Source organism: Bos indicus, chromosome X (assembly GCF_029378745.1).
Source record: "Bos indicus isolate NIAB-ARS_2022 breed Sahiwal x Tharparkar chromosome X, NIAB-ARS_B.indTharparkar_mat_pri_1.0, whole genome shotgun sequence".
Taxonomy (NCBI): domain Eukaryota; kingdom Metazoa; phylum Chordata; class Mammalia; order Artiodactyla; family Bovidae; genus Bos; species Bos indicus.
In genome coordinates this window covers 136760398-136785968 of record NC_091789.1, presented here as the reverse complement: position 1 = coordinate 136785968, position 25571 = coordinate 136760398, and the positions used below count along the sequence as shown (strand labels likewise).

At 42.6% G+C, this 25571-nt stretch overlaps 1 protein-coding gene and 1 non-coding gene across 3 annotated transcripts; both read left to right on the top strand.

The window, feature by feature from the left end:
- The first annotated feature begins 4662 nt into the window (after positions 1 to 4662).
- On the top strand, positions 4663 to 20607 carry SYAP1 (synapse associated protein 1). Of its 2 annotated transcripts, none has more exons than XM_070784829.1 (9): positions 4663 to 5009; positions 9706 to 9824; positions 10650 to 10716; positions 12195 to 12268; positions 13828 to 13967; positions 16223 to 16371; positions 17852 to 17910; positions 18307 to 18475; positions 19646 to 20607. In XM_070784829.1, exons 1-9 carry the CDS (start codon positions 4817 to 4819, stop codon positions 19771 to 19773), a joined length of 1098 nt encoding a protein of 365 aa, XP_070640930.1. In that variant the 5' UTR covers positions 4663 to 4816; the 3' UTR covers positions 19774 to 20607. The 2 variants fall into 2 exon arrangements, with proteins under 2 accessions (XP_070640930.1, XP_070640931.1); XM_070784830.1 differs by having other exon boundaries at positions 4664 to 5009; positions 18328 to 18475.
- Positions 20608 to 24995: 4388 nt separating this feature from the next.
- LOC139181758 (U6 spliceosomal RNA) lies at positions 24996 to 25103 on the top strand. The gene has a single exon (XR_011565501.1). It is a non-coding gene; the product is annotated as a U6 spliceosomal RNA (small nuclear RNA).
- The last annotated feature ends 468 nt before the right edge of the window (positions 25104 to 25571 follow it).

Below are 25571 nucleotides of genomic sequence, written 5' to 3'. Positions count from 1 at the left end.
GAGGGCTACACCTCTATTGGAGTCAGTAAGGTTCCTGGCCAGTACGCGTGTAGAAAACATTAAAATTAAAAATGCTAGGGGGTAGGGGGATGACAATCAGGGCTTCGCCGAGTGACTTTTTAAAGAGGATGGTTGGTGCCTTGGTGCCAAGAAAGGACACAGGTTAAGGCAAAGGGAAGAACATGCACAAACCACTGAAGGAGAAAGGATCTAACTAGGGACAACAGGAGGGTTTGGAGTGAGATGGAAAGGCTGGGAAACGTGAAAATTTTGACTAGCCAGCCAGGTGAGTCACTAGACGGCCCAGTGAGGTGAGCATCACTGAAGACCCAGTGGAGTCTAGAAACCATTACTGTACACTGAGCTCCACCTATAGTTGTGCAAGGTATCTATAGGTCGACATATAAATACTGATACTGTGATAAAACCGGAGTTTGATGATTGAGTAGAAGGATGAGAGTGAGGAAGTTAAGGGCACTCAAAGAATGTGAGATGGTGACGCACCAGGGGCCTAGTCCCCAGAAGAAAGGAAGGGAGAGGAGCAGGGAGGAGATAGACTGGAACTAAGAAGAGAGATGGTGACTTCGCTGGTGGTCCGGTGGTTAAGACTCCACGTTTTCAATGCAAGGGGCGGGGGGTTGATCCCTGTTTGGGGAACTGAAATCCCACATGCACCACAGCGCTGCCAAGAAAAAGAGAGAGATAGACCAAAAGATGAGGGCCTGTGGGGATGAAGGGACTGAGGAGTTGTCACCAGACTGTGGGTGTCAGCGATGTCAAAGGGAAAGAAATCCCAGGAGATGATCCAGTTTAGGGTCTGACCCTGACATGGAGTCAAGTGAGATGGGCATCACTGGAATTGGGCCTAGGGCTCACCAGGCCAGTGTGGGGCGCATTGAGGACCCCCAGAAGTATGTCAACAATTGGAGGAGTCAATCGAGGCCAAGGAACCAAATCTTCAGTGAACGTGGAGGAGCAATGAGGAAGCTAGTAGATAACAGCAACTAGGAGGGTAGAGGGACGGTTGGCAAAATTCAATTTTTTTCTTTTTAAGGAGGAAACACCTTATAAAAAGGCAGGAAGCACAGAGGACTTTGGTGTAAAACAAGTCTTCCAGAAGACCCAGCACAAAGGATGCTTGTGAAACAGGTTCACATCGATGATAATACTTAATACTTCATGCCACATATGTAAGGCTTCCTTCTACATTTCAGTATTTCATTTCCTTTTTACAACCAGGACAGTTATTAAGATCCCCTTTTTTATACTGCAGAATCTGAGGCTTAGAGATGTGAAATGCCCTGACCAAAAAGTCTGTCCCCAAAGCCAGACTCTTCATCACAGGATATAAGGCCTCATCTTAATTCTATTAATCTACGAGGCAAACAGATGATGGATACTCTGTGAATACAAAGGGATTATTATAACTACAGTATCATTAATCCAAAATGGGAAAAGATTTGAGGAGAAAAACAAATTTGATAACACAAGTAAGACTGACTGACTTGTGTGGGATCAGAGTATGTCTTCCCTCACCAGGTGCTTATATAGCATTGGGGATAAAAAAAATTTTTTTAATGAGAAAAGGAATTCCGTGGCAGTTCAGTGGTTAAGACTCCACACTTCCACTGCAGGGGACACAGGCTCAATCCATGGTCAACTAAGATCCCACCAGCCACATGGCAAAAAAAAGAAAATCTGTTATTAAGTTGACTGCTCATGTTCTTTTATAATCTTTTATTTTGAAGAATTCTACCCTTCAGGACAATTGTAACAGGATGTCTGGCATTTGCTTCAAATTAATACAGGATAGGGGGAAACAGATGGGGATACAGATGATACAAACCTCGCCAGGGATTGATAACTGTTGAAGCTCAACTTTTAGGTTGGTTTTCTATATATTTAATTTTCCACAATAATATGTAAACTCCAACTCTTTTAAACACATACACACAATAAAATTAGCACAATTTAAAAATTAATGATCCATATGTTCATCACACATGAATGGGTAAATAAAATGTGGAGTATACACACAATGGAATACTATCCAGCCTTTTTCAAGATAGCTTTTTTCATTATATTCAATGATTTCAATATTTAGATTTCACTTATAAGTGATGACATACAGTATTTGTCTTTCCACATCTGGTTTATTTCAGTAAGCACAGTATCCTCCAGGTCCATCCATGTTGCTCAGATAGCAAAATTCTGTTCTTTTTTATGGCTGAGTAGTATTCTGGTGTGTAGGTGTGTATACAAACCACATCTTTATTCATTGATATGTTGATGGACACAGGTTGCTGCCATACCCTGGCAATTGTAAACAATACTGCCATGAACATTAGGGTGCATGCAGGATCACATGGTAGTTCTCTTTTTAGTTTTTTGAGGAACCTCCATACTGTTTTCCACAATGGCTTCAGCAATTTACATTCCCAACAACAGTGTACAAGCATTCCCTTTTCTCCACATCCTCACCAACATTTGTTATTTGTGTCATTTTGATGATAGCCATTCTGACACGTGTGCGTTGATATCTCATTGTGATTTTGATTTACATTTCTCTGATAATTAGAGACGTTGAGTATCTTTTCATGTGCCTGTTGGCCATCTGTATGTCTTCTTTGGAAAAATGTCTATTCAAGTCTTATGCCTATTTTTTAATCAGGTTGTGTGTTTGTTTTTGATATTGAGTTGTATAAGCTGTTTTTGTATTTTGGATATTAACCCCTTATCAGTCATGTCCCTTGCAAATATATTCTCCCATTCAGTAGATTGTCTTTTCATTTTGTGGATGGTTTTCTTTGCTGTACAAAAGCTTTTAAGTTTAATTAGGTCCCATTTGTTTATTTTGGCTTTTGTTTTCTTTGCCTTAGAAGACAGGTCAAAAAAAAATATTGCTACAATTTATATCAAGGAGTATTCAAAGTAGCCTTTTAAGCCAGAATATTAAGGAAGTTCTAACACATGCTACAACATGGATGAACCTCAGGGACATTTGCTCAATGAAATGAACCAGTCACAAAGACAGTTGTGGTATAATTCCACTTATGTGAAGTTCCTGGAGTAATCAAAAATCAGAGACAGAAAGTAGCTTTGTTGCCAGGGACTAGGGGAAAGGGAGATAGGGTTGTTGTTTAGTGGGTGAAGAATTTCAGTTTTGCAACTGAAAGAATTGTGCAGACTGGTTCCTTAACAATGTGTATGTAGTTAATACTATTTAATTGTACACTTAAAAACTGGTTACAGTGGTAAATTTTATGTTTATCTACCACAATTAGGGTCTTCCCTGGTGATTCAGTGGTAAAGCACCTGCCTGCCAATGCAGGGAACGTGGGTTTGATCCCTGGGTCAATAAGATCCCCTGGAGAAGGAAGTGGCAACCCACTCCATTTTTCTTGCCTGGGAAATGCATGGACAAAGGAGCCTGGCGGGCTATAGTCCATGGGGTTGCAAAACAGCTGGACATGACTTAGTGACTAAAAGAACAACCACAATAAGAATTTTTTAAATTTAGTTTCTTAATCTCATAAACTAAGCAGTGCCCAAATTTCCAATTCTTACAACGTCAAAAAGTTTTCCCCATTGTATCTGAGGATCTAAATAAAATCCACAAGTTGCCATGGGTCCTCTCTTAAGCCATGCTTAATCTATAGAGTCCCCTTTCCCCTTTCCTTACAATTTATTTGAAAAAACGAGGTCGTCTGCCTGTGGTTTCTCACAGCCTAGATTCTGCTCCTTATATCCTGACGTGTGTCCTATAATAGTTTCCTCCATCCTGAGCTAGGTTTGATGTGGACTCAGGAAGAGCTTAGGGCTTCCCTGATATTTCAGTTGGTAGAATCCGCCTGCAATGAATGAGATCCAAGTTCTATTCCTGGGTCGGGAAGATCCATCCCAGTATTCTTGGGCTCCCCTTGTGGCTCAGCTGGTAAAGAATCCGCCTGCAATGCGGGAGACCTGGGTTTGATCCCCAGGGAGAAGGGAAAGGTTACCTATCCCAGTATTCTGGCCTGGAGAATTCCATGGACTATACAGTCCATGGGGTCGCAAAGAGTCGGACACGACTACACAACTTTCACTCACTCACTCAGGAAGAGCTTAAAGATATCCATTTTCAGGGGGCCAGCCCAGCTGAACCTGAAAAGGCGAGGTTAAGTCACCAGCCAAGCTGCTCTGCGTGACAAAGACGCTGTTTACTACCCTACATCTGCTGCTGCTGCTACTGCTAAGTCGCTTCAGTCGTGTCCGACTCTGTGCGACCCCATAGACGGCAGCCCACCAGGCCCCGCCGTCCCTGGGACTCTCCAGGCAAGAACACTGGAGTGGGTTGCCATTTCCTCCTCCAATGCATGAAAGTGAAAAGTGAAAGTGAAGTCGCTCAGTCGTGTCCGACTCTTAGCGACCCCATGGACTGCAACCTACCAGGCTCCTCCATCCATGGGATTTTCCAGGCAAGAGTACTGGAGTGGGTTGCCATTGCCTTCTCCGAGACTACCCTACATCAGGAACCTACAAAATCCCGGGGGCGGAGGAAAAGGGGCGGGGTTGGGCGACGTGGGGAAAACCCTTTGTCCGGTTTCCACGCGCGTCATCGAGTTACGAAACAAGGGGAGGGCGGGGCCTTTGTCCGGAAGTGACGCCAGCGCGGCTGTGGCGGAGTTGCCGTGTAGGCGGGGCGACGGACGGAGCCGCGGCTCCGGGTCGCCCTTCCTGTTATCTTCCTGGGAGTTACTTCTTGTGGAATTGAGAGTAGGCGGCACCCTCAAGGGTCTCCCGTGACCCGGACCGCGGTGGCGGCCCCGCTGACGGGATGTTCCGGAGTTTGAGCAGCTGGTTTGGCTTGGAGCAGCCGGCGGCGGGTGGCCGGCAGTCCCAGGGAGACGGACAGCCCAGGGGACACGCTCCACCCGATCAGCGCTCCGAGGCGGTGGCGGAGTCAGTGGAGGGGGAGCCACAGCTAGCCGGGAACCAGGAGCTCCTTCATCAGGCCAAGGGCCTCGGCAGTGAGTCTCCCCTGGGACCACAGGGTTTCGGAGAGCTCCCGCATCCCTCCTGCCGCCCCTGGGTGTGGACCATCAATGATCGGGAGTGCGGGGTGGGGAGAGGAAGGTGTCTCTGTCGATCGGTCGATCCTCACAGGACCGGAGAGGTTGGTGAGGATCTGGGCAAGACCGAAGCCTCATCTAGTAGTCAAACCCTGTGCCTGAAGTCCCTAGTGGCTAGTGACATGTCACTCTTTGCAGAGTGTGTCAACACTGAGAGCAGAGGTGCAATAAAGCAATGGGGCCCGACATCTTTATGTTTGACGGGGAATCTTTTTTATTGAACTCGCCAACTTTCACCTCCACGGCCTCTCAGCTAGAGAGGACAGGGGACGTTGAGGAGCTTTTTGCCCTTAAATGAGAATGTGTCGTCCCAGTTAAACTGAGGAAGAGTTACTAAAGGCCTGTGACAAGTAGGCCTTTTAGGTGCAGCTGGACATTTTTCCTTAAGGTGGAAAAGTAATTGCCAACTATTGTCTGTGTTCCAAGTTTCAGCACTAGATGTTTTGTGAACGATGTCTCATCTGTTAAAACACCCCAGTGAGCTGGGAGAAGGAGCTCAGAGTTAGTGGCCCAAAGTTAGGCTGATATGTAAATGGTAGAAGTGAAATTTGAATCTGGGACTGTATAATTTCAAAATCCACGCTCTTTCCCAGCTTACAGTCTAGTTCAGGAGGAGGATATAAGTAATAAACATGCAAAATAAACACAAGCTGTAGTAATTTTGCTCCTGAAAAGACCTTGGCAGGCTTAAATAATCAAAACGTCTTTGAGAAGGTGGCCCTAAAACAGACAACACGACAAGTGAGAGATGTATAATTTAACAAACAGTTTTAAAGGATTTAGTTCAAGATACTGAAAGGCAAGAGTATAGGGCAGGCTGGAGCCTGAGAGTGGAGAGAAACATATTTGAATAGGAAAGGCTCTAACGTTCAAAAAGTTTACTGTGGGGTGGAGAGGCAGGGAGAACAGGCATCATCTCACATCATGGCTGTACACAATATCAGCCCCAAGCCTCTAAACAGTGCACAAGAAAAATAAAACTAAGTGCTGTGCAATGAAATCACTTAAGAGGAAACAACTATTTCCTCTGTGGAAAATTGGGGAAGAAATGAGCTTGGAATATTTGAGAGATGTGACAAGATGAATTTGACTAGAGCAGAGAGGCTGTGTTAGTAGCTGGGATAAATAAAAGTGGGACCACATTAGGAAAGGCTGTGTGTGTTTGTTTCCTTGATTTAGTAGAACATAGAAAACCATTTTCGTTTATCTTCAGAAGAGTATCAAAAGTGACTTCTTAAAACTCAGGGCTTTATTGAAGCTTCATGTTTATATTTAGTAATAAAGACTTCTGAATATTTTTAGTAAGTATGTTTTCAATATGAAAACTTTGAAACTAAAAACTGCCATCTCTTTCTTTCCTCACCAGATTTTCTTTAGGTTTAGGAGGCTAAGGTTAGATGAAGGACTTTCCTGCCCACACACACATTGTGAATGCAAAGTTTCCAAATAAATTAGAGCTCATTTGGCTCTAAAGTTTATTCATTTATTTTTTGGCCAAGCGATGCGGCATTGTGGGATCTTACTTCCCTGACCTAGGATAGACCACTGCAGGGGTCTTAACCACTGGACCACCAGGGAAGTCATTTGATTTTAAAAAGATGTAAAGGTCCTAGTTTGTACACAACCCCTCAAAAAGATGAGAAACAATCAAATATTTTTTATTTTACATAGTGATCCTAAGAGGTATATTCTTTTAAAAAACCCATCTTTGTTTTGAAAACTTCAAACATCTCTGTGCCTGACTCCCACTGAGTAGATTAGTTTCTTTGGAGCACCAGCTTGCCATTTAGAGGCAGGTAGCCTGTGTTTGAGTTCCTTGTACTTCTTACTGCCTTTATTGTGATGTCATTTGCAAATCACAGTAAGTCGAACAAACAGGCTTTAACAGAGAGGATCAAGATCACCCCCAGGTTTCATGAGCACCCACCGAAATTGTAGTTTCTTTGGCAAGGAGGAAGAGGATAGGCTATTGGCTAGGCAACAGGGTCTTCCCCATCTTCATGGACAAATCATTTATCCTCTGTGCCTCAGCTTTCCTATCTGTAAACTGGGCTAATTATACCTACTCTTCCTGGGATGCTTGTGACATGATGAAAATGAAAATAAGATATTAGCAATCTACCCCCTCCTTCCAGAAAGTTACTGTGTCTATTCACTTGCAGACATTTTACTTAGACTGTCTTTTCTTTGGTAGCTGCTTTAGTTCAGACCCCCTCCTGTGCCTAAGTCCCTGAAGTGGACATTGTACTCTCAGTTCAGTTCAGTTCAGCCACTCAGTCATGTCCGACTCTTTGCGACCCCATGAATTGCAGCACGCCAGGCCTCCCTGTCCATCAACAACTCCCGGAGTTCACCCAGACTCACATCCATCCAGTCCATGATGCCATCCAGCCATCTCATCCTCTGTCGTCCCCTTCTCCTCCTGCCCCCAATCCCTCCCAGCATCAGAGTACTCTTGTTACTTCCTGTTAACTCTTATCGGCGTCTCAATTTTTCTGTCTTTAACTTGGTGTCAGCCAGTCTCTGCACAATTCCATACTTCTCGTCTTTATGAGCATCTCTCCTGAGAATCTCTTGTCCTGTCTCCCACTGCCCCCTCCTTCTGACTTAGGAATCCAGGCCTCTCAGTAATTAACTCTTGGGAGACATCCCTCCCTTTTGGAGAGCCTCTGTTTAATGAATAATCTCTCTCCTCTTGTTATCTTTCAATCTTTCTTTGTTGGTTTATTTATCAATGGACATCCTTTGAGGGCAAGAACTGTGCATTCTCGGGACTTCCCTGGCAGTCCAGTGGTTAAGACTCTGCATTTCTAATACAGGGGGTATGGGTTTCATCCCTGGTCAGGGAACAAAGATAAAAAAAAAAGACCCAAAATGACAAATATATCAATAATTCAAAAGGTATTCCTGATAAAATCTTAGAGGGAACCCTGCTCTTTTAGAAGTTTGGATTTGTCTATCTGCAGATAATATTTTTACGAAGTAATGTGGCTGTATTCTCATTTTATCATACTACTCTGGGTAAATAAGCCCTGGGTAAATAACCAAAAGGAAATCAGGGATCTCCCCAAAGCTCAGCATTTAGTCACTCCCCATTCATGCACTCAGGAAGTACTTACTGGTCACTTTCTGGGGATACACTGAGTCAGACAGCCTCAGTCCCTGCCCCAGTGGGGCTTAGGATGGGTCTCAGTCTAGCTGAGAGGACACATCCACCACGTAACGGATATGGTGTCATGGATGTTGTTGATCTGGCAACACAGGTAGTGAGGGAACACCTCTTGGGGACACCTGTGCTGGCCAAGGAGCCGAGGTCCATTTGCTGAGAAGTGATGTGTAAGTGGAGGTTCACAGGATGTGTAGAGTTAGCTGGGTAAAGGGAGGGTGGCCGATAAAAGTGTTTCAAACCAAGAAATGACATATGTGGTGCTTCCTTGGAGATCCTGAAGAATTTCTTGTGGTCGTATGAAGGGGGAGAATGGTGAGAGAGAAAGAGACCAGGGACAAGGAGTGTCCTGAGGTATAGTCACAATGGATGTTAATACTGGGAACAGATGAACACCCCCAGACACAATGAGAAATGGCAGACTGTTTAGTGGTAAAGGAGGTGGTAAGTGGGCGAGATGTCACTTGATTTTCCATGGTACCAAGGACAGAGTGAGGATTTAATCAGGTGTGCTGGGCTCCCTGGGGTGTTCTTCTCAGGGTCTTCTCCCTGCCAGCGTTGTGAGTCAGCCCACCTGCCCTCTCAGCAGGTGCGTGTCACAGAGGAAGACCGCCCTAGATTTGGGAGCATTTTCTGTGAGATGAAATTGGAAAGCCAGTTGCCTGGGAGCATCCCCTACCACGACCTTCCTGAGGTCGCTTCCTGCAGCCCAAATTCTGTAGAATGTGAACTTCAAAATGTTATTTATCTACAAGTATGCCTTTACATCGTAGTGCAAAAAGAGCCCTGATAACAAATGTGTTTTCAGGTCTTTAGAGAAGTTAATTTTGTGTTTTCGTTTTGTCTTGTGAAGTTTGTGTTTTCCAATTTGAATTTCATTCCACATATTTGCTCATTATTATTAGTGAAGAGTATTTACATTAGGGCTTGCCAAGATTTGTATTTATTAAAAACTCCCCCAGATTTATCATGGGATGAGTTAATCTAGGGAGAGGAGGGGCTTTTTTTCTTCTTCTTTTGAACAAGAGGAAAGGAGAAAATTAAGATGGGATACTTAGGGTCTAGAAAGGAAAGAAAGTAAGAAGGAGCCTTGATCTTATTGTAAAGTGGGAGAGGAGATTACTTGCTGAGATAAATTAGAACTAGAGGCTGGAGAAGGGCGAGATAATTTTGAAACAGCTACTGGGGTGAACTGAGGAGCATGCTAATAGTCTTTGAAAGCAATGAATTAAAGGCCCAGTGTGGATGGCCTGTCCACTGAGAAAATGGAGTACTATTGGTGCTTCTCACTCCTTAAGTTTTAAGTCCCAATTAACAAGAAACGTGTCTTGTGGTTTTAGTCTTACAAGCACTATTTAAGGGAGAAATTTACAAATATAATAACCATCATACTTGAATGGAGCATAGACTCTTTTTTATTCTTTACAGACTATCTGTTTAACTTTGCAACCGCTGCTACAAAAAAAATAACTGAATCAGTTGCTGAAACAGCACAAACAATAAAGAAATCAGTAGAAGAAGGAAAGATAGATGACATCATTGATAAGGTACATTTAAATATCTTTTGGAAATATAAGTTTATGAAATTCATTAGCAGCTAATGTAATCATCCCTTTTTATGAACTTTATTAACCCAAATAGGGTATCATATTCTGATAAAAATGTTGAGATTCTTGTTTTTTCCCCTCTCCCCTCTCCTTTTTGTATAATAAGTAACTATAAGTTACCTGATTTAAATAACTTTTTTTTTTAATATATTCTAAAATACATTGATGCTTTTGGGTAATACTGGGCTTTTCATATTGTGAGTTTAATTTTCAACTATAACCATTTCAGAATACATTTATGCCTTTGAATCATTTGAGTTCATTCAGTTGAATCATTTTAAAAGTGCTGGGCCAATAGGAACAACCCTTTTAAGACTCTAGGGAGTGAATTTGTTCATTTTTTGCAATGGAAGGGTACAGGCCTAGGGAATTTCATTTCTGTTGGTAACTGTTTGAACTAAGGAGGTCATCAATTAAACTTAAGACAGCTTGTTATTTAGATATTTTCATGGTGTGTACTATTTGTTAGAATGAGATTTGACCTGTCTTTTATTGTTTTATAAAATAACATAAAAATTCTGTCTTTAAATCCTTTTATTTTTGCATTTGAAAAGATCATCTGTCAAAAAGGCAGTTGAACACTTAAGAGTTCAGAAATGTTGAAGATTCCCTCTTATTGGGGAAGGGAAGACATACCACTTTTGTGTCTTGTTATTTGAGGAAAATGAATAAGATGTCTCAAATGAACTTCACAAATCTCGAGTGTAAATCTTATCTAATAATAAGCTTTTTAAAAGTAATTTAATTCTGTGTATTTTTTAACAGACATTTATAGGAGATTTTCATAAGGAACAGAAAAAATTTGTTGAGGAGCAGAATACAAAAAAGTCAGGTATGGTATAGGTTTATACGTGACTTACTTGCCTACCAGATTTTACTGAACACTGCTTATGTGCTTGACATCCCACTAAGGCTATGAGATTACAAAAATGTCCAAGTTAGGCCCCTATCTCTCAGGCAGCACAAGGACTAGTGGGGACAAGCCTTCAGGACTTGAAGGAAATCCCTGCCCGTGGCTAGGATGTGGGTGAGGTAGCCCTTCTTGGGAGCTGGCTCTGAAGGAGGGGGAGTGGGCTTTTCTTTTTACTTTCTCACATGTCCAGCAGAGTCTCTGATGTATACCTAGCGGGCACTTAGCAAATGTTGGCTCCCTTCCTGAAAAAAAGGAAGGGCTTTCCAGGGAAGTGACAGAGGGCTGTGAAAAATCACAGGGTGTTGGAGAACTTAATCAACACATTTCTTTACTGACAAATATTCGTTTAAATGTTTGCAGTTGCAAGATCTCAAAATGCCTGCTTTTACTGTTTGGTGGTTTTCAGACACAATCTGGCAAAAGTAGTGTGAAATACTTCAGTTGGTTTGAGCAGTACCACAAATTCAGAAAGAACTAGTTAGTCCTGTGCTGAGTTCCCATCAGGCATTGTTGTCCTCAGATACCCAAAACTGGGAAGCGGCTCTTTGGGACAAGTCAACTACTGTACAGGGCAGTGTAACCTGGTAGTTCGTGGGAAGCAGTAAAGTTGACCCTGGCTCAGGACTAGTTGGTGCCTCTGAGATGGGAACTGTGGATGGATTGAGAGTGAAAGGTTTGGAGGCAGGTTCACTTTTATTTTTCCGTTCCATTCAGTATGCATTTCCTAAGAATTAGGAATATTCTTTTATATAATCACCAGTGGTACAGTTACCAGCTTTAGGCAATTTAACATTGACATAATATTCACAGTCTAATTTTGTCACTTGACCCAGTAACATCCTTTATACACTTTCCCCTCTCAGTACAGCATCGTCTTGGATACAGTACTGCACTTTTTGTTGTGCTCCTTCTTTTAAAATAGACCATTCCTCATCTGGGCTTGGTCTGATATTTCCTCATGATCAGATTCAGATTATGCATGCTTGGCCAGAAGACTGCCTACATGATGAATCCTTCTCAAGAGATCACATCTGGAGGCCTACAGTGGCCATCTCTGTCTTCTGGGTGATGTTGATTTTGGTCACCTAGTCAAGGCATTCTTCAACTTTTCCATTGTATGATGCAAGTCCATTTTTTACCAAATGCATACGTGCATAAGATTCATACGTTAACTCTGAGGATTACAATGAGTGTTCGTATTTGGAACTTACTAGTAAATTGCTAAAATGGTTATGTGGAAACTTTCTCATTCCTTCAAGCCACAGATGGCAGTGTAACCCCCTCACCCCCCTTTTTTAATTGTAGTGTAGTTGCTTTACAATGTTGTGTTAGTTTCTGGTGTCACAACGTAACCCTTGTAACCTGTTTTTACTTCTTTGCCATTAAAAACCTTTTAGAAGTAGCAGTGCCACCATGGGTTGATAGTAATGATGAAGAAACAATTCAACAACAAATCTTGGCCCTGTCAGCTGTAAGTATCTTGTGATACCCTGTACTGAAATACTTTCTTCCTATCATGACGTCACCCTTAGCAGAATGTTTTTCTTCTATACAATTTTTTAAATATTTTGAGATGTTAGGAATGTACACCTCAACTTTCACTATTTTTTCAATGTTTTTAAATTTGCTTTTCTAGTCTATTTCACAAAATAATTCTTGCAGCCTTAAAAGGATTTTTTTTTGTTATTAAGACAATCTTTTTTTTTAAGACAATCTTTTGAGATGTGCTATTAAGAAGTTTCTAGATAGCATTCTAATTCTTCCAAATGAAATGATCATATTCTAAATTTGCTCTTTAACTACTGTATATATCTCTCTGAAACTGAAATTGAAAGAAATAAAACTCCATATGCTGCCCCAAAATATTAGTGTGTTACCACCTAAGAATCATGTAGCACCTGACAGTTTCAGGAAGTACTTTCTCACACATTATCTCTTTTGAGCCTCCTGGTTTGTCTGTGAGGTAGGTAGGGGCTTTTATCACCACTGTGCAGGTATGGAGACCAATACTCTCAAATGGGACCCTCACTCCTTATCTTTGTCTCTCCTGGGCTATGAACTCTCAGCAGAGGCTGGCTTTGAGCTTTGTCCTCAGCACCCAGCATAAGGCTTTCACTATATGGGTGATTTTCAAGCTTTATTTTTAACCTACTTTTTTTTTTAGCCAAAGTCATAAAGGGAACCTTGGTCTAGAAAACAAATATAGAGCTGGGCTTTCCCTCCCTTCCACTCCCCCAGGGCATTTAGGATTTCTTTTTTTCTTCCCATTAGTAAATCCCTAAAGGCCTGAGGATCCAATTCCAAGCTCACTATGGACACCATGTATTTTGATGACCACCTTACAGTCAAACTTGACATTGACATCACACATCTGCATGCTTCTCCCCAGAAGGGGGAGACTTGAAGTGTTGGGTGGGGGCCCTGGCCCTAGCACGTGCTCAGCCAAGGTTCCCCAAGTGAACCAACAACAAGCCTTTCCCTGCCTGGCACTCTCTGTGGAGAAGCTGCACTGTGACTGTCTCAGCCACCATTGCATTCTCATGCCCTCAGTGCAGGGACTGACCTTCAGAGCATAACAGAGATTTCAGGCAGAGCGTGGGCTCGCACGTTCCATCAGAAGGTATGAGACCAAAGTGTGGTTTGTGCACACTTGAGAAATGACTTGGGTCATGGGTTTTACTTCTCTGATAAGACCACCATGGTTAGCTGACTCCAACTTTGGGTTCTTTTACATTAGTTTTCACATACCAAAACAGAAGTCTTTTTCTATGGTTTCAAATTATGTAATTTCATAAAGTTCATGGTTGAATTTCCTGACCTCCCATGACGCTCTCTCCAGTTAAAACTATTAAAGAATATATGAAAGGATTGATCATTCTCCATTCTCTCTAAGGCAGACAAGTTAATGACAGCTCGTTGCACTTGGTGGCTGAAGCATTTAGGGAATTTAATGTGTCATATCATTGATACGTTGTTACCTATTCATTGCAGTCTATGGTTTCCCCCATGTTTTTCCTCTTTTTATCCAAGGACAAGAGGAACTTCCTTCGTGACCCTCCAGCCGGGGTGCAGTTTAACTTTGACTTTGATCAGATGTATCCCGTCGCACTGGTCATGCTCCAAGAGGATGAGCTCCTGAGCAGGATGAGATTTGACCTTGTTCCTAAACTGTAAGCATTGGGTTCTCGAGCCGGATGGGAAAGAGGCATGGGCTGGGGGCCAGGATGTTCTCAGACATTCTTCATGAAAACGGGCTCTACGGCCCTTCAGCGGTACCCACCCACCCCCACTCCCCACACACAGGGTGCCATAGAATCAAAACTCAGGGTGGACTTTTGGGGAATTTTGGAGTACAGATGAGATGTGCTCTTTTATCCCCAGTTAGATGGTAGAAAGAATTTTCCTATGAAAGACACATGTGCACCTGCACCCTCCTGAATAAAACCAAGATCCCCAAGGTGCATGAGAACATGGCGCTGCCTTTTGTCCACTCGGGCTCCTCTCTGTGGCAGTGGCCTTTCTCTTCCCATCCAAGGCTTCTCCCCTCCGCAAATTCCTGCTTGTCCCTTAAGCTCCAGCACAGGTATCATGTCTTCTGTGGCGTGGCGATCAACAGAGGCCCCCTCCCTTCTCCTCTGCCACCGTGAGTTCTTCTCACCTTTTCTACCTTCTTTTGAATCTGCCCCACTTTTAACATCAGTGGTCTTTGGTGTTCACTGAGTGTTCCTGTTTTATGCCTCTCTCTTCTTGTGTGATGGGGTTATCTTCCTATTCTCTGAGGACATGAAGTCTGGCTTTCTTAAGATACCCTTCTCACTCTGCCTTCTCTGCGTCTTGACTTTGGGTTCTGTGTTCATGCTGGAGGCTTCTCTTACCCATTCTTTGGGGCTGTGTGCTCCCCTGGGCCATTGAGGCGGGGCAGCTCAGTAGCCATGAGCAGACTCCTCAGCCTGGGCTGGCTATAGAAGGAACAGCGGGTTGAGCCTGAGCCCCACAGCTTCAGTACAGCCAGGAGCCCCTGTTCTCAGCTGCGCCAGCTGTCCCTGAGTGCAGGGACTGTGACTCTTGGTCTCTGCCACTTGATGAAGGTGGTGTCTGCCAGCCTTCCTGACTATAAAGTTACTCCTTCCCTCTTTGAAATTAATAACTATTTTCTCGGGAGGCACTTTGAAACTCTGTAAATATGTCATGTTTCCTCAAATTTTCCATGTATTCATATATTTATGTATATCTGTATGGACTCAAGGTCCTGTTTTATGCAATGGTTATAATCCATTGCTATCATTATTTGTTTTGATGCTCAAACCATCACCTATTTGCCAGTGGAAGCCCATTCAAGCTGGCTTCTATGTCTTTTTAACTCATCCTGTTCATTCATTGAGTCCTTCCTTTCTAGCATGAGATAGTCCTCCAGGCTCACCTTGTACTTCCCCTGCTATAACCCTGGAATTGGCCATTTGTCCCAGGGGTTCTGGTTCCTTTTAGGAAAGTGGTGTGCATTAGGCATGCTCTTTATTATTGGGATGTCACTACTCCTTGGCCCACTCAGTGGAAGAGCTAGTGTGCTCATATATACACAGACGCACTTGTTTGCATCTCTACTGAATAAAAACCATATGGTCACAGTGATACTTCACAGCAAGGATCATTCTAGAATTTTCCCTTTTCATGATTGTAACTCCCTTTTCTGATGGTAAGAAACCCAGTTTCCACTATCCTTAGTATTTTTATTTAAGCAGTCAATCCCCTTGTGAGTGACCAATCTTCCTTTATCACCACCACCACCTCCCCAGCTTAGATGCCCTCCTGTCCCTGTTCAGGCTGTCACTCACTATTCCAGGCCACCACCACGTGGGTACTCACCTTGCTCTTCTTGGGTGCCGACACCTCACCCCAGGTGGCGAGTGTGCAGCCAGGTTTGAGACTTCACTGAGAGTTCTCAGGTTACTTCAGTCTTTTTATCAGTCATCTGCTGCTTCATTACTGTCGCTGATTGCTAGTTATATGCAAGCTGCCAAACATGTCCTCTCATAAGGAACAACACCCACAATCCTTTATTCTCACTGCTTGAAAGCATTTAATCCTTTGGTAAACAGCAGATAATTGGTGGGGACCTGCTCTACTTCCAGTCTCCCAGGCTGCTCATGGTGCTTTGACAGCAGTCCCCCACTTCCCTCTGCTGAGGGCAGTGTCAATATCTTTAAAATACCAAGAAACACTGAGTATTCATTGGTGCATTATAAACTTTGCTACCGTGGAGAAGATAGTTTATCCTACTACTCCGCTTTCAATTCGAAAGGAAGTGAGAATTTCCTTTGAGCCTCATGTCTGTAAAAACCACCTATTCCAATGTCCACTGCAACAGATAAGCCCTGCACACATGTATGCATGCATTCTCAAGTGTGTTGTTGTTTGTCTTTGAAAGTGTGAAGGAAGACGTGTTTTGGAGGAACTACTTCTACCGTGTCTCCCTAATTAAGCAGTCGGCCCAGCTCACAGCCCTGGCAGCCCAGCAGCAGGCTGCTGGGAAGGAGGAGAAGAACCACGGCAGACAGAATGAGTTGCCGCTGACAGGTATATTCAAGAAGGCTTCGCTCTGCAGGGCAAATGTCACAAACATTCCTTTAAAAATACTCAGATTCTCATGGTCCTGTCATTGTGCACATGCCAGAAATATCATCGTTATCTTAGGGAAAATACTTTTCCTTCCAGAGAAGATATTCATTCTTCTCTTGTTGCCCTCTCCCTGACCCTGCCAACTTGTCTTCCTTCCGTTTTCATTTACTTTGCTTTTTCTCATTCTTCAGGTTTTTTATTTCTTCCTTTTTATTTCTCCCTCCATCACCAGTCATCTTCCCATCTCTCTCCTTGCCCTTCTCATGCTTTCTGTTCTCCGCTGACTCAGTTCCCTGCTTTCCTTTGGTTCTGTCTTCCATTCAGCCTGCTCATGTCCCCAGTTCTTGGTCTGTAGAGCTGAACTCAGCCAGCCAGCCTGGAACCAGACCCCAGTCAGTGACACATGTGACTCTTCCTTACTGTGACAGTTTTACCCTGGTTGTTGGGGAAAGTGGTTTATAATATCAGCAATGATTTCAAAAGTGGTCCCCAACCTTTTTGGCACCAGGGACCAGTTTTGTGGAAGACAATTTTTCTCCAGGACCGGAGAGGGGATGGGATGGTTTCAGGATGTTTCAAGCGCATTACATTTCTTGTGCACTTTATTTCTAATCTGATGCTGCTGCTGCTCTGATAGAAGGTGCCAGTCCATGGGCCAGAGGTTGGGGACCCCTGATTTAATACCTGTAATAATTATTAAGATATGTATCTTGTGTCCTATTTTTAATGTTTAATGAACACCTGCTTTGTATAGGTACCTGTTACAACTGGAAACTTATCCATACATGGAATTTTAAATGATTATATAAAACAGTGCTTCCTAAGGCACCGGTTGTATAGACTACTAGGAAGGCACCTGACAACTGCATTTAGGGTCAGGAAACGTAACGAAGTTGCTCTCACAAGAACATTTGTTGCTTTGCATGTAGATGTTAATATGAATCCCAGTTGTCTCTCATACTTAGTATTTCTTCTTTATTAATTTTATTGGAAAATGCCATTTTGCCCAAAACTGCATGTGTATCAAAATGGGCTTAACAGGAGAGCTGCTGTGACTGAGCATTACATTTTATTGATACTTTGTGCTTTCTAGCATTTGTGACAAAGGAAAACTTAATTCTCATTATCTTAAAAGAAAGAGCAGAATTATTCTTCAATGCATTTTGCTAATAATCAAAATTTGTTTCCTGCTGGAAACCTTACATAAGGGGTATTAGAATATGATGATATATACTAAACATATCCCCAAAAGAAAGAGGTTGAGATGGTTTCATCTGGGTAGTTCCTATGATAATTACAGAAAAACAGAAAGCATAACATTAAAAACTCATTTCTGAAAATTACTTAGTATCACCATACTCATGAATAATTTAGTTGTTATCATATGTATTCAGAATTAAATCAAACAATTCTTGACTCTCTTCTTCTCACTTCTTAGAGGCAGTACGGCCCAAAACACCACCTGTCGTAATCAAATCTCAGCTTAAAACTCAAGAGGTAATACAGTCTTACATTTTACCCAGTAGTTAATGTCTAGAAATGAAGTAACTCTGTCAACTAGCTCAGATACCATTTCAAAACTGCTTATGCATACGGGTCTTATCTGTTCTGAAGAAGAGGGATCCGGTACTTGAAGGGTTAAAGACCTACAGCTGAGACCTGAGGCGATCCTTGGGGACTAGACAGAATGACTGGAGTGATCCAAACTGTGAGTGAGTGGAGAGACTCAGGTGGTCATTCCTGTGGTCAGCAAGCCAGTGTGCAGGTTAGGAGTTGGAGCACAGCGACCATCCGACTAGCGGAGGAGGGGAATGAAAGTGAGGCTGCAGTAAGTCATTAGATGACTATAAACTCGAGCTCTAATCTCTATGTCACTTCAAAAACTGTTTTCAGGGCTCATGTATTGCCTTTCAGGACGAAGAGGAGATTTCTACCAGCCCATGTGTTTCTGAGTTTGTCAGTGATGCCTTCGATTCCTGTAACTTAGATCAGGAGGATCTGAGGAAGGAAATGGAGCAGCTGGTGCTGGACAAAAAGGAGGAGGGGACAGTCGCACTGGAAGGTACAAAGCCAACAACAACACTGTTCTCATCCCAGTGCCGAAGTTGACCTTAGAAAACTTTGTTATTTTGGAGCAGATATACAAAACTAGGCTGTAACTTTTGCATCAAAACTGCTCTGTGTTCCACACTAGAAGGTGGATTCTGGTACACATGACCAGACTTCCCATTCCTCTGCCCTAAGCACAGAAGCGTAAAAAGGAGAAACTGAGACCACAGAGGTTAAGTGACTCTTCTGAGGCATCTCAGCCCCGAGGATATGTGGCCAGGAGTGGGCACCAAAGCCAGCCCTTCCTGTGGAGATGCTGCCTTCTGGCCTTCTGCTTTCAAAGCTGCATCCTGCTGGAGTTTATACTGTAGGTTTAAGACTCTTGCCAGTTGCTGTGTGCCATGAGCACATCACTTCTGGGAAGAAGCAGGCTGCCTTTTAAAAACCAAATTAATTTAAGGTGATATAGGAAAAAAGTGCAAATGATGGGGCTGCTTTCTTTGGCACATCAGGACAGGTTGGTGGCTTCTTGTTGGATGACAGACAAAGGCTTCACCATTCATGAAGCTTTCAGAGACTTACCGTCGGGGAAGACAGCTATTCCCACCGTTGTGCAGAAAGCACTGGTGATAAAGCTGGCCTCCCGGAGGTGAACCACCTGCAGCTCAGGTTCCACCTGTATGTCTGTCACTGTCACGCTCTGTGGTCTTGGACAAGTCACTTAGCCTCTAAACCTCCACTTCCCCATCTGTCAAATGTGTATAACTGTGTCTCTAGTCCACGGATTGTTCTAAGGGTTAAAGAGTGATATACAGAGAGCACTTAGCCCTCGCCTGGGTGAGTTAGTGCTCTAGAAACATTAGCTGTTTTTGCTGCCAGTATTAATTATCAATTATCTACTTAAATAGAAAATCAGAGGCCTAGGTAAAGGAAAATAACATGCAAAATTTACTGACATCTGATACCTTTGCTTCTGCATTTAATAAATGTATCTTTCTTATCATATTTCTCTTCAGTGACAGTTAAAACCTGTTCAGTTTCTTAGCATACACAGTGCTGAACAAAGCCTGAGACAGTAAATATTTCTGTGGTTAGTATTTAACATAGGTAAGTATACTGGACTGCATTGTTCAGACCACCGTGATAAATTCAGAATCTTTTTTTTCTCATTTGTTTCTTTTAGAGGATTCTGTAGATTGGGAAAAAGAACTACAACAGGAACTTCAGGAATATGAAGTGGTGGCAGAATCAGAGAAACGAGATGAAAACTGGGATAAGGAAATAGAGGAAATGCTGAAGGAGGAAAATTAACTGTCTGTCTCCTGAAATAAAAGAATAAACTGTAACATGCTATAACTGACATTAAATTCTAGATGTTGAGACTCGCTGAATCAGAAGGCGCAAAGGAATATAACTTTATTAAATTCAAAATTCTTTGTTTTTCAAGCTGAAACTTGCCTCTTCTACTTAAAAAAACAGGACACAGGACATTTATTCTAATAATCAAAAAGGGATGTTTTAGGTAATGTTCCTTTAATATAAATCTAGTTAAAGATGTTCTTATAGTCAGTACAGACATCTTTCTGGTAGTCAGTACAGACATGTTTCAGAAACACAAAATCTTAGACTGAAGTTTTCTGTGAGGTCAAAAATATAATATATTCTTCAATTGTGGTTTTCTAAACATTTGTACTTCTTGCATTTTTGTTGATACATATATGTTAAAGTACTTAATGGATTAATAACTATCAAAATGACCAAATTGTACCAAAGAACTTGAGAGGAAGCACTTTCTGAACTATTTTCTTGCAGATATTTTCTAAAATTCCATCTGGAAGCCAAAAGATAAAATAATTATATTGATTATAATGAGTAAGCATCACACAGTTTGACACTGAGAAATACTGTGTAAAAATATTTGTTTTTCTTTGGGGCCTTTTTTAAAAAAAAATCTATGCCACATTTAATAATGGTTTCCTAAATTTCACATCATGGTTTTTGTAGAAAACAGGGTCTTTCATCCTTAAAGTATCAATGACTGTCAGAAGCCCCTTCACCTTATCGTCTCATGTTGTTTAAATCGTCTCCACATATAATACATGTTTTTGCTTTTTTGTCTTAATTAAAGGGTCAGTCTTTATAAAATTGTGTTCTCCGAGTACAACTTTTGGAACTTTATTGACCAATCCTGCCTGGATTCCACTCTACCGGCAGGACTGTTCACAGAATGTGGTTACTTGAAAAGGACAGATGGCTGAATACCAGAACACTCCACAGTGTTTGCTTCCTGAACCTTTCAGGTTTTTCAAAAAGCCTTTATTTCATAAAGGGGAGAAGAATTAACACAGTTCTTATAAGAAACATCTACTTATTTATATTCTTGATCCCATAAAAATTAGTCTATAGTCCTCTGGCAGATATAGTCAACAGGAATTAGCTGTTTAGGTTTGTAGTTTGGGATATGCTCCCACAAAGAAGCCAGACTTCCTCAGCTAGAATCACTTGGGTTGTATTCGATGAGACCACTGACACCATCATCAAGAGACTTCCACTTGTGGGTCTGCAATTGCTGATTGCTCAGAGGTGGTGTCCGTCAACTTTTGAGGCAATCCTGTTGAAAGGAAAATTTTTAAGAATTTAGAGTTTGCTGTAGGGAAACAAATGTTAAATGTTTCTAAGTAGTTAAAAATCCTAGATATAAGCAGCTCAGATTATAACAGTAGTTGGCTTGTAGTATATGCACTAAAATTCGTATTGACGAATGTTGAATAAACATAAAAAAGGAAAGGTTTCAGAGAAATTTTAAAACCTGGGGCTTCCACGGTGGCTCAGTGGTAAAGAATCCACCTGCCAATGCAGGAGACAGGTTTGATCCCTGATCCGAGAAGACCCCACATGCTGCGGACCAACTAAGTCCCTGAGCCACAACTACTGAGCCCATGCCCTAGAGCCCATGCTGTGCAACAAGAGGAGCACCACAATGAGGAGTCTGCAACCAGAGAGCTGCACTTCAAGAAAGCCTGCGCAGGGCGCTCTCCAACATAAATCACAGCAAGGTCTTCTATGATCCACCTCCCAGAGTAACGGAAGTACAAACAAGGTGAACAGATGGGAACTGGCTGAACTTGAAAGCTTTTTGCACAACGAAGGAAACTAAGCAAGTGAGAGAACAGCCCTCAGAATGGGAGGAAACAGTAGCAAACAAAACAACTGACAATCTCCAAAATATACAAACAGTTCATGCAGCTCAATACCAGAAAAATGAACAACTCAATCAAACAGTGGGCAGAAGACCTAAACAGACATTTCTCCAAGGGAAGACCTACAGATGGCTAATAAACACATGAAGAGATGCTCAACATTGCTCATTATTAGAGAAATGCAACTCAAAGCCACCATGAGGTATCATCTCACACCAGTCAGAATGGCCATCATCAAAAAGTCTACTAACAATGTATGCTGGATAGGGTGTGAAGAACGGGGAACCCTCTTGCACTGTTGGAGGGAATGCAAACTGATACAACCACTATGGAGAACAGTATGGAGATTCCTTAGAAAACTAGGAATAAAACTACCATACAACCCAGGACCAGATGCCATGATCTTAGTTTTCTGAGTGTTGAGCTTTAAGCCAGCTTTTTCACTCTCCTATTTCTCCCGGCAATCTTGATTCCAGCTTGTGCTTCTGCTCCCATCACTTCATGGGAAATAGATGGAGAAACAGTGGAAACAGTGTCAGACTTTATTTTTGGGGGCTCCAAAATCACTGCAGATGGTGAGTGCAGCCATGAAATTAAAAGACGCTTACTCCTTGGAAGGAAAGTTATGACCAACCTAGATAGCATATTAAAAAGCAGAGACATTACTTTACCAATAAAGGTCCGTCTAGTCAAGGCTATGGTTTTTCCAGTAGTCAACGATGGATGTGAGAGTTGGACTGTGAAGAAAGCTGAGTGCTGAAGAATTGATGCTTTTGAACTGTGGTGTTGGAGAAGACTTTTGAGAGTCCCTTTGACAGCAAGGAGATCCAACCAGTCCATCCTAAAGGAGATCAGTCCTGGGTGTTCATTGGAAGGACTGATGCTGAAGCTGAAACTCCAGTACTTTGGCCATCTCATGCAAAGAGTTGACTCATTGGAAAAGACCCTTATGCTGGGAGGAATTGGGGGCAGGAGGAGAAGGGGACGACAGAGGATGAGATGGCTGGATGGCATCACCGACTCGATGGACGTGAGTTTGAATGAACTCCAGGAATTGGTGATGGACAGGGAGGCCTGGCGTGCTGCAGTTCATGGGGTTGCAAAGAGTCAGACATGACTGAGCGACTGAACTGAACTGAACTGATGGACTCTAGAAAGATGGTACCTACGATCCGATGTGCAGGGCAGCAAAGGAGCATGCACGCTAAGTACCTTCAGTCGTATCCGTCTCTGTGACCCTAGGGACTGTAGCTTACCAGGCTCCTCTGTCCATGGGATTCTCCAGGCAAGAATACTGGAGTGCATTGCCGTTCCCTCCTCCAGGGGACCTGCCTGACCCAGGGATCATACCTGTATCTCCTATGTCTCCTGCCTTGGCAGGCAGATTCTTTACCACTAGTGCCACCTGGATCCTATGTACTGGGCAGAAAACGAGACACAGAAGTAAAGAACAGACTTTTGGACTCAGTGGGAGAAGAAGAGGGTGGAATGATTTGAAAGAACAGCATTGAGACAGATACATTGCCATATGTAAAATAGCCAGTGGGAGTTTGATGTATGAAGAAGGGCATCCAAAGCAGGTGCTCTGGGACAACCTAGGGGGATGGGGGGGAGGGAGTGTTCAGGATTGGGGGGACACATGTATACCTATGGCCCATTCATGTTGATATATGGCAGAAACCACCACAATATTGTAGAGTAATTATCCTCCAATTAAAACAAATTTTAAAAAACCTGTGCAGCAACAAAGATCCAGTGCAGTCATAAAAAAATAAATATCTTAAAAAATTAAAAACCTAAAATGAAAATAGAAATGTTACAGTTGTTGCTATTAGTTTTACATGACAGTCTTAATGCTTAATTGTACGTTAACCTGTTAAATGGATAAAATAAGATTTTATATACAGCGTATAAGTACACTAACTGATTGCACCACTGGAGCTCCTATACACAGCATAAAAATACAGTTAGGTTACAGTTTTATGGATCCATCCGTGGGTGAAATGTTCTGCTTTTGTAAATTACACAGGTAACTGAAGTGTTATTCTTTTTTTTTTTTTTTTCTTTTCTTTTTTTGGCTGCACTGTGGGGCTTTCAGGATCTCACTTCCCTGACCAGTGATTGAACTTGGGGCCACAGCAGTGAAAGCCCAGAATCGTAACCACTAGGTCATCACGGAATTCCCTGAAATATTATTCTTTTAAAGGGCAAAATAATTTCAACCTGTTTGATGGGGAAATTTTCAGTATTTATTATGTGCTTGGGGGTCAGCCGACAACTTATACTGTGCATCAAAATACATGAGCTTCACAAAAAGGAGCTTCATAAAAGGAAACAGAATTAAGGGGTTAGATATGCAGGGTCTCAGGCCGCCCCCAACCCCAGACCTGCTGGCTCAGCGTCTTGCATGGTACCAAGACCCCCGAGGATAGAATGGACCTCATGAGCTGAGAGAAGGAACTGGCAACCCACTCCAGTGTTCTTGCCTGGGAAATTCCATGGACAGAGGAGCCTGGTGGGCTATAGTCCATGGGGTGGCAGAGTAGGACATGACTGAGCGAGCACGCAGGAGTTGACGGCGCTGCACCAATGCACTGATGCGCTCAGGGCTATAGAACTTTCTGGTGCTTTTTACTCTTCCTGTAGCATCCTCAGCTGACACTGACTTTCTAGTTGCAAGTGCCTCCAGTTGTCACCGTTGCCCACTCCCATTGCCACAGGCCCAAATTAGGAGGATCCAACTTCCCAGGGGGACAATGAATAGTCCTGCTGAATCAGATATTTCTCACAGCACATTCCAGAGTGTGCGCTCTACCAAGCACAGAGGTAGGGCTTTCTGAGAATCACAATTCATGTTCATGAGCTTTCTCTGAGGTTCTTGGGTGGCATCTAAGGGCTGATGTGCCCACCCTGAAGGCTGGATGATGTGTTTATGCAAATAAACCTAAATAACAAAAATCATTTAAAAGGTAAATAGAGCATCAAACCATACTGTCTTTAAAGCCTATTTTAGGTGCATGGAGTCAATATCACACAAGAATTAACAATATCCATGTATTTTGCGATTACAGCAGTTGATGGCAAATAAGTCAAGTCCTCAGCTGACCTTGCCAATCTCAGGAGGTTGTGTGCTGCTACTATGCCCTCGTCACAGTGGCAGAATCTCCTATACGCAGAAGTGCTAACTTACACAAAGTGACAAGTCTCAATGTGTCATATCTGAAAATTAAAAAAGCTTATCTTTTAGGAGACAAAGCAGGTATTTGTCCTCATGGTGCTTTCAGATGCCCCGTTATAACCAAGATGATTTTGCACAATCAAAAGAATGTTACAGTGCTAGACGCTTCAATAGCACATATACTAATACTCGAATGATACAGAGATTAGCATGGCCCCTGCGCAAGGATGACACACAAATTCGGAGAAGCGTTCCATATTTTTTTACAATTTTGAGCATTAATATAATAATATTATGAATACGATTCACAGAAAATTTTTAAAGTTTACTGAAAGAAAACAAGATTACATACAACTTGCAACTATTTATTTGCCTTCTTGACTGCTTTGCTATGCTATGCTAAGTCACTTCAGTCGTGTCCGACTCTGTGCGACCCATAGACGGCAGCCCACCAGGCTCCCCTGTCCCTGGGATTCTCCAGGCAAGAACACTGGAGTGGGTTGCCATTTCCTTCTCCAATGCACGAAAGTGAAAAGTGAAAATGAAGTCGCTCAGTCATGTCCAACTCTTAGTGACCCCATGGACTGCAGCCTACCAGGCTCCTCCGTCCATGGGATTTTCCAGGCAAAAGTACTGGAGTGGGGTGCCATTGCCTTAGGACTCTGCATGTGCTTCTATAGTGTGAATTATTTGGTAGGTTGCTCTTTCTGGTAGACTTTCCCACCATTTTA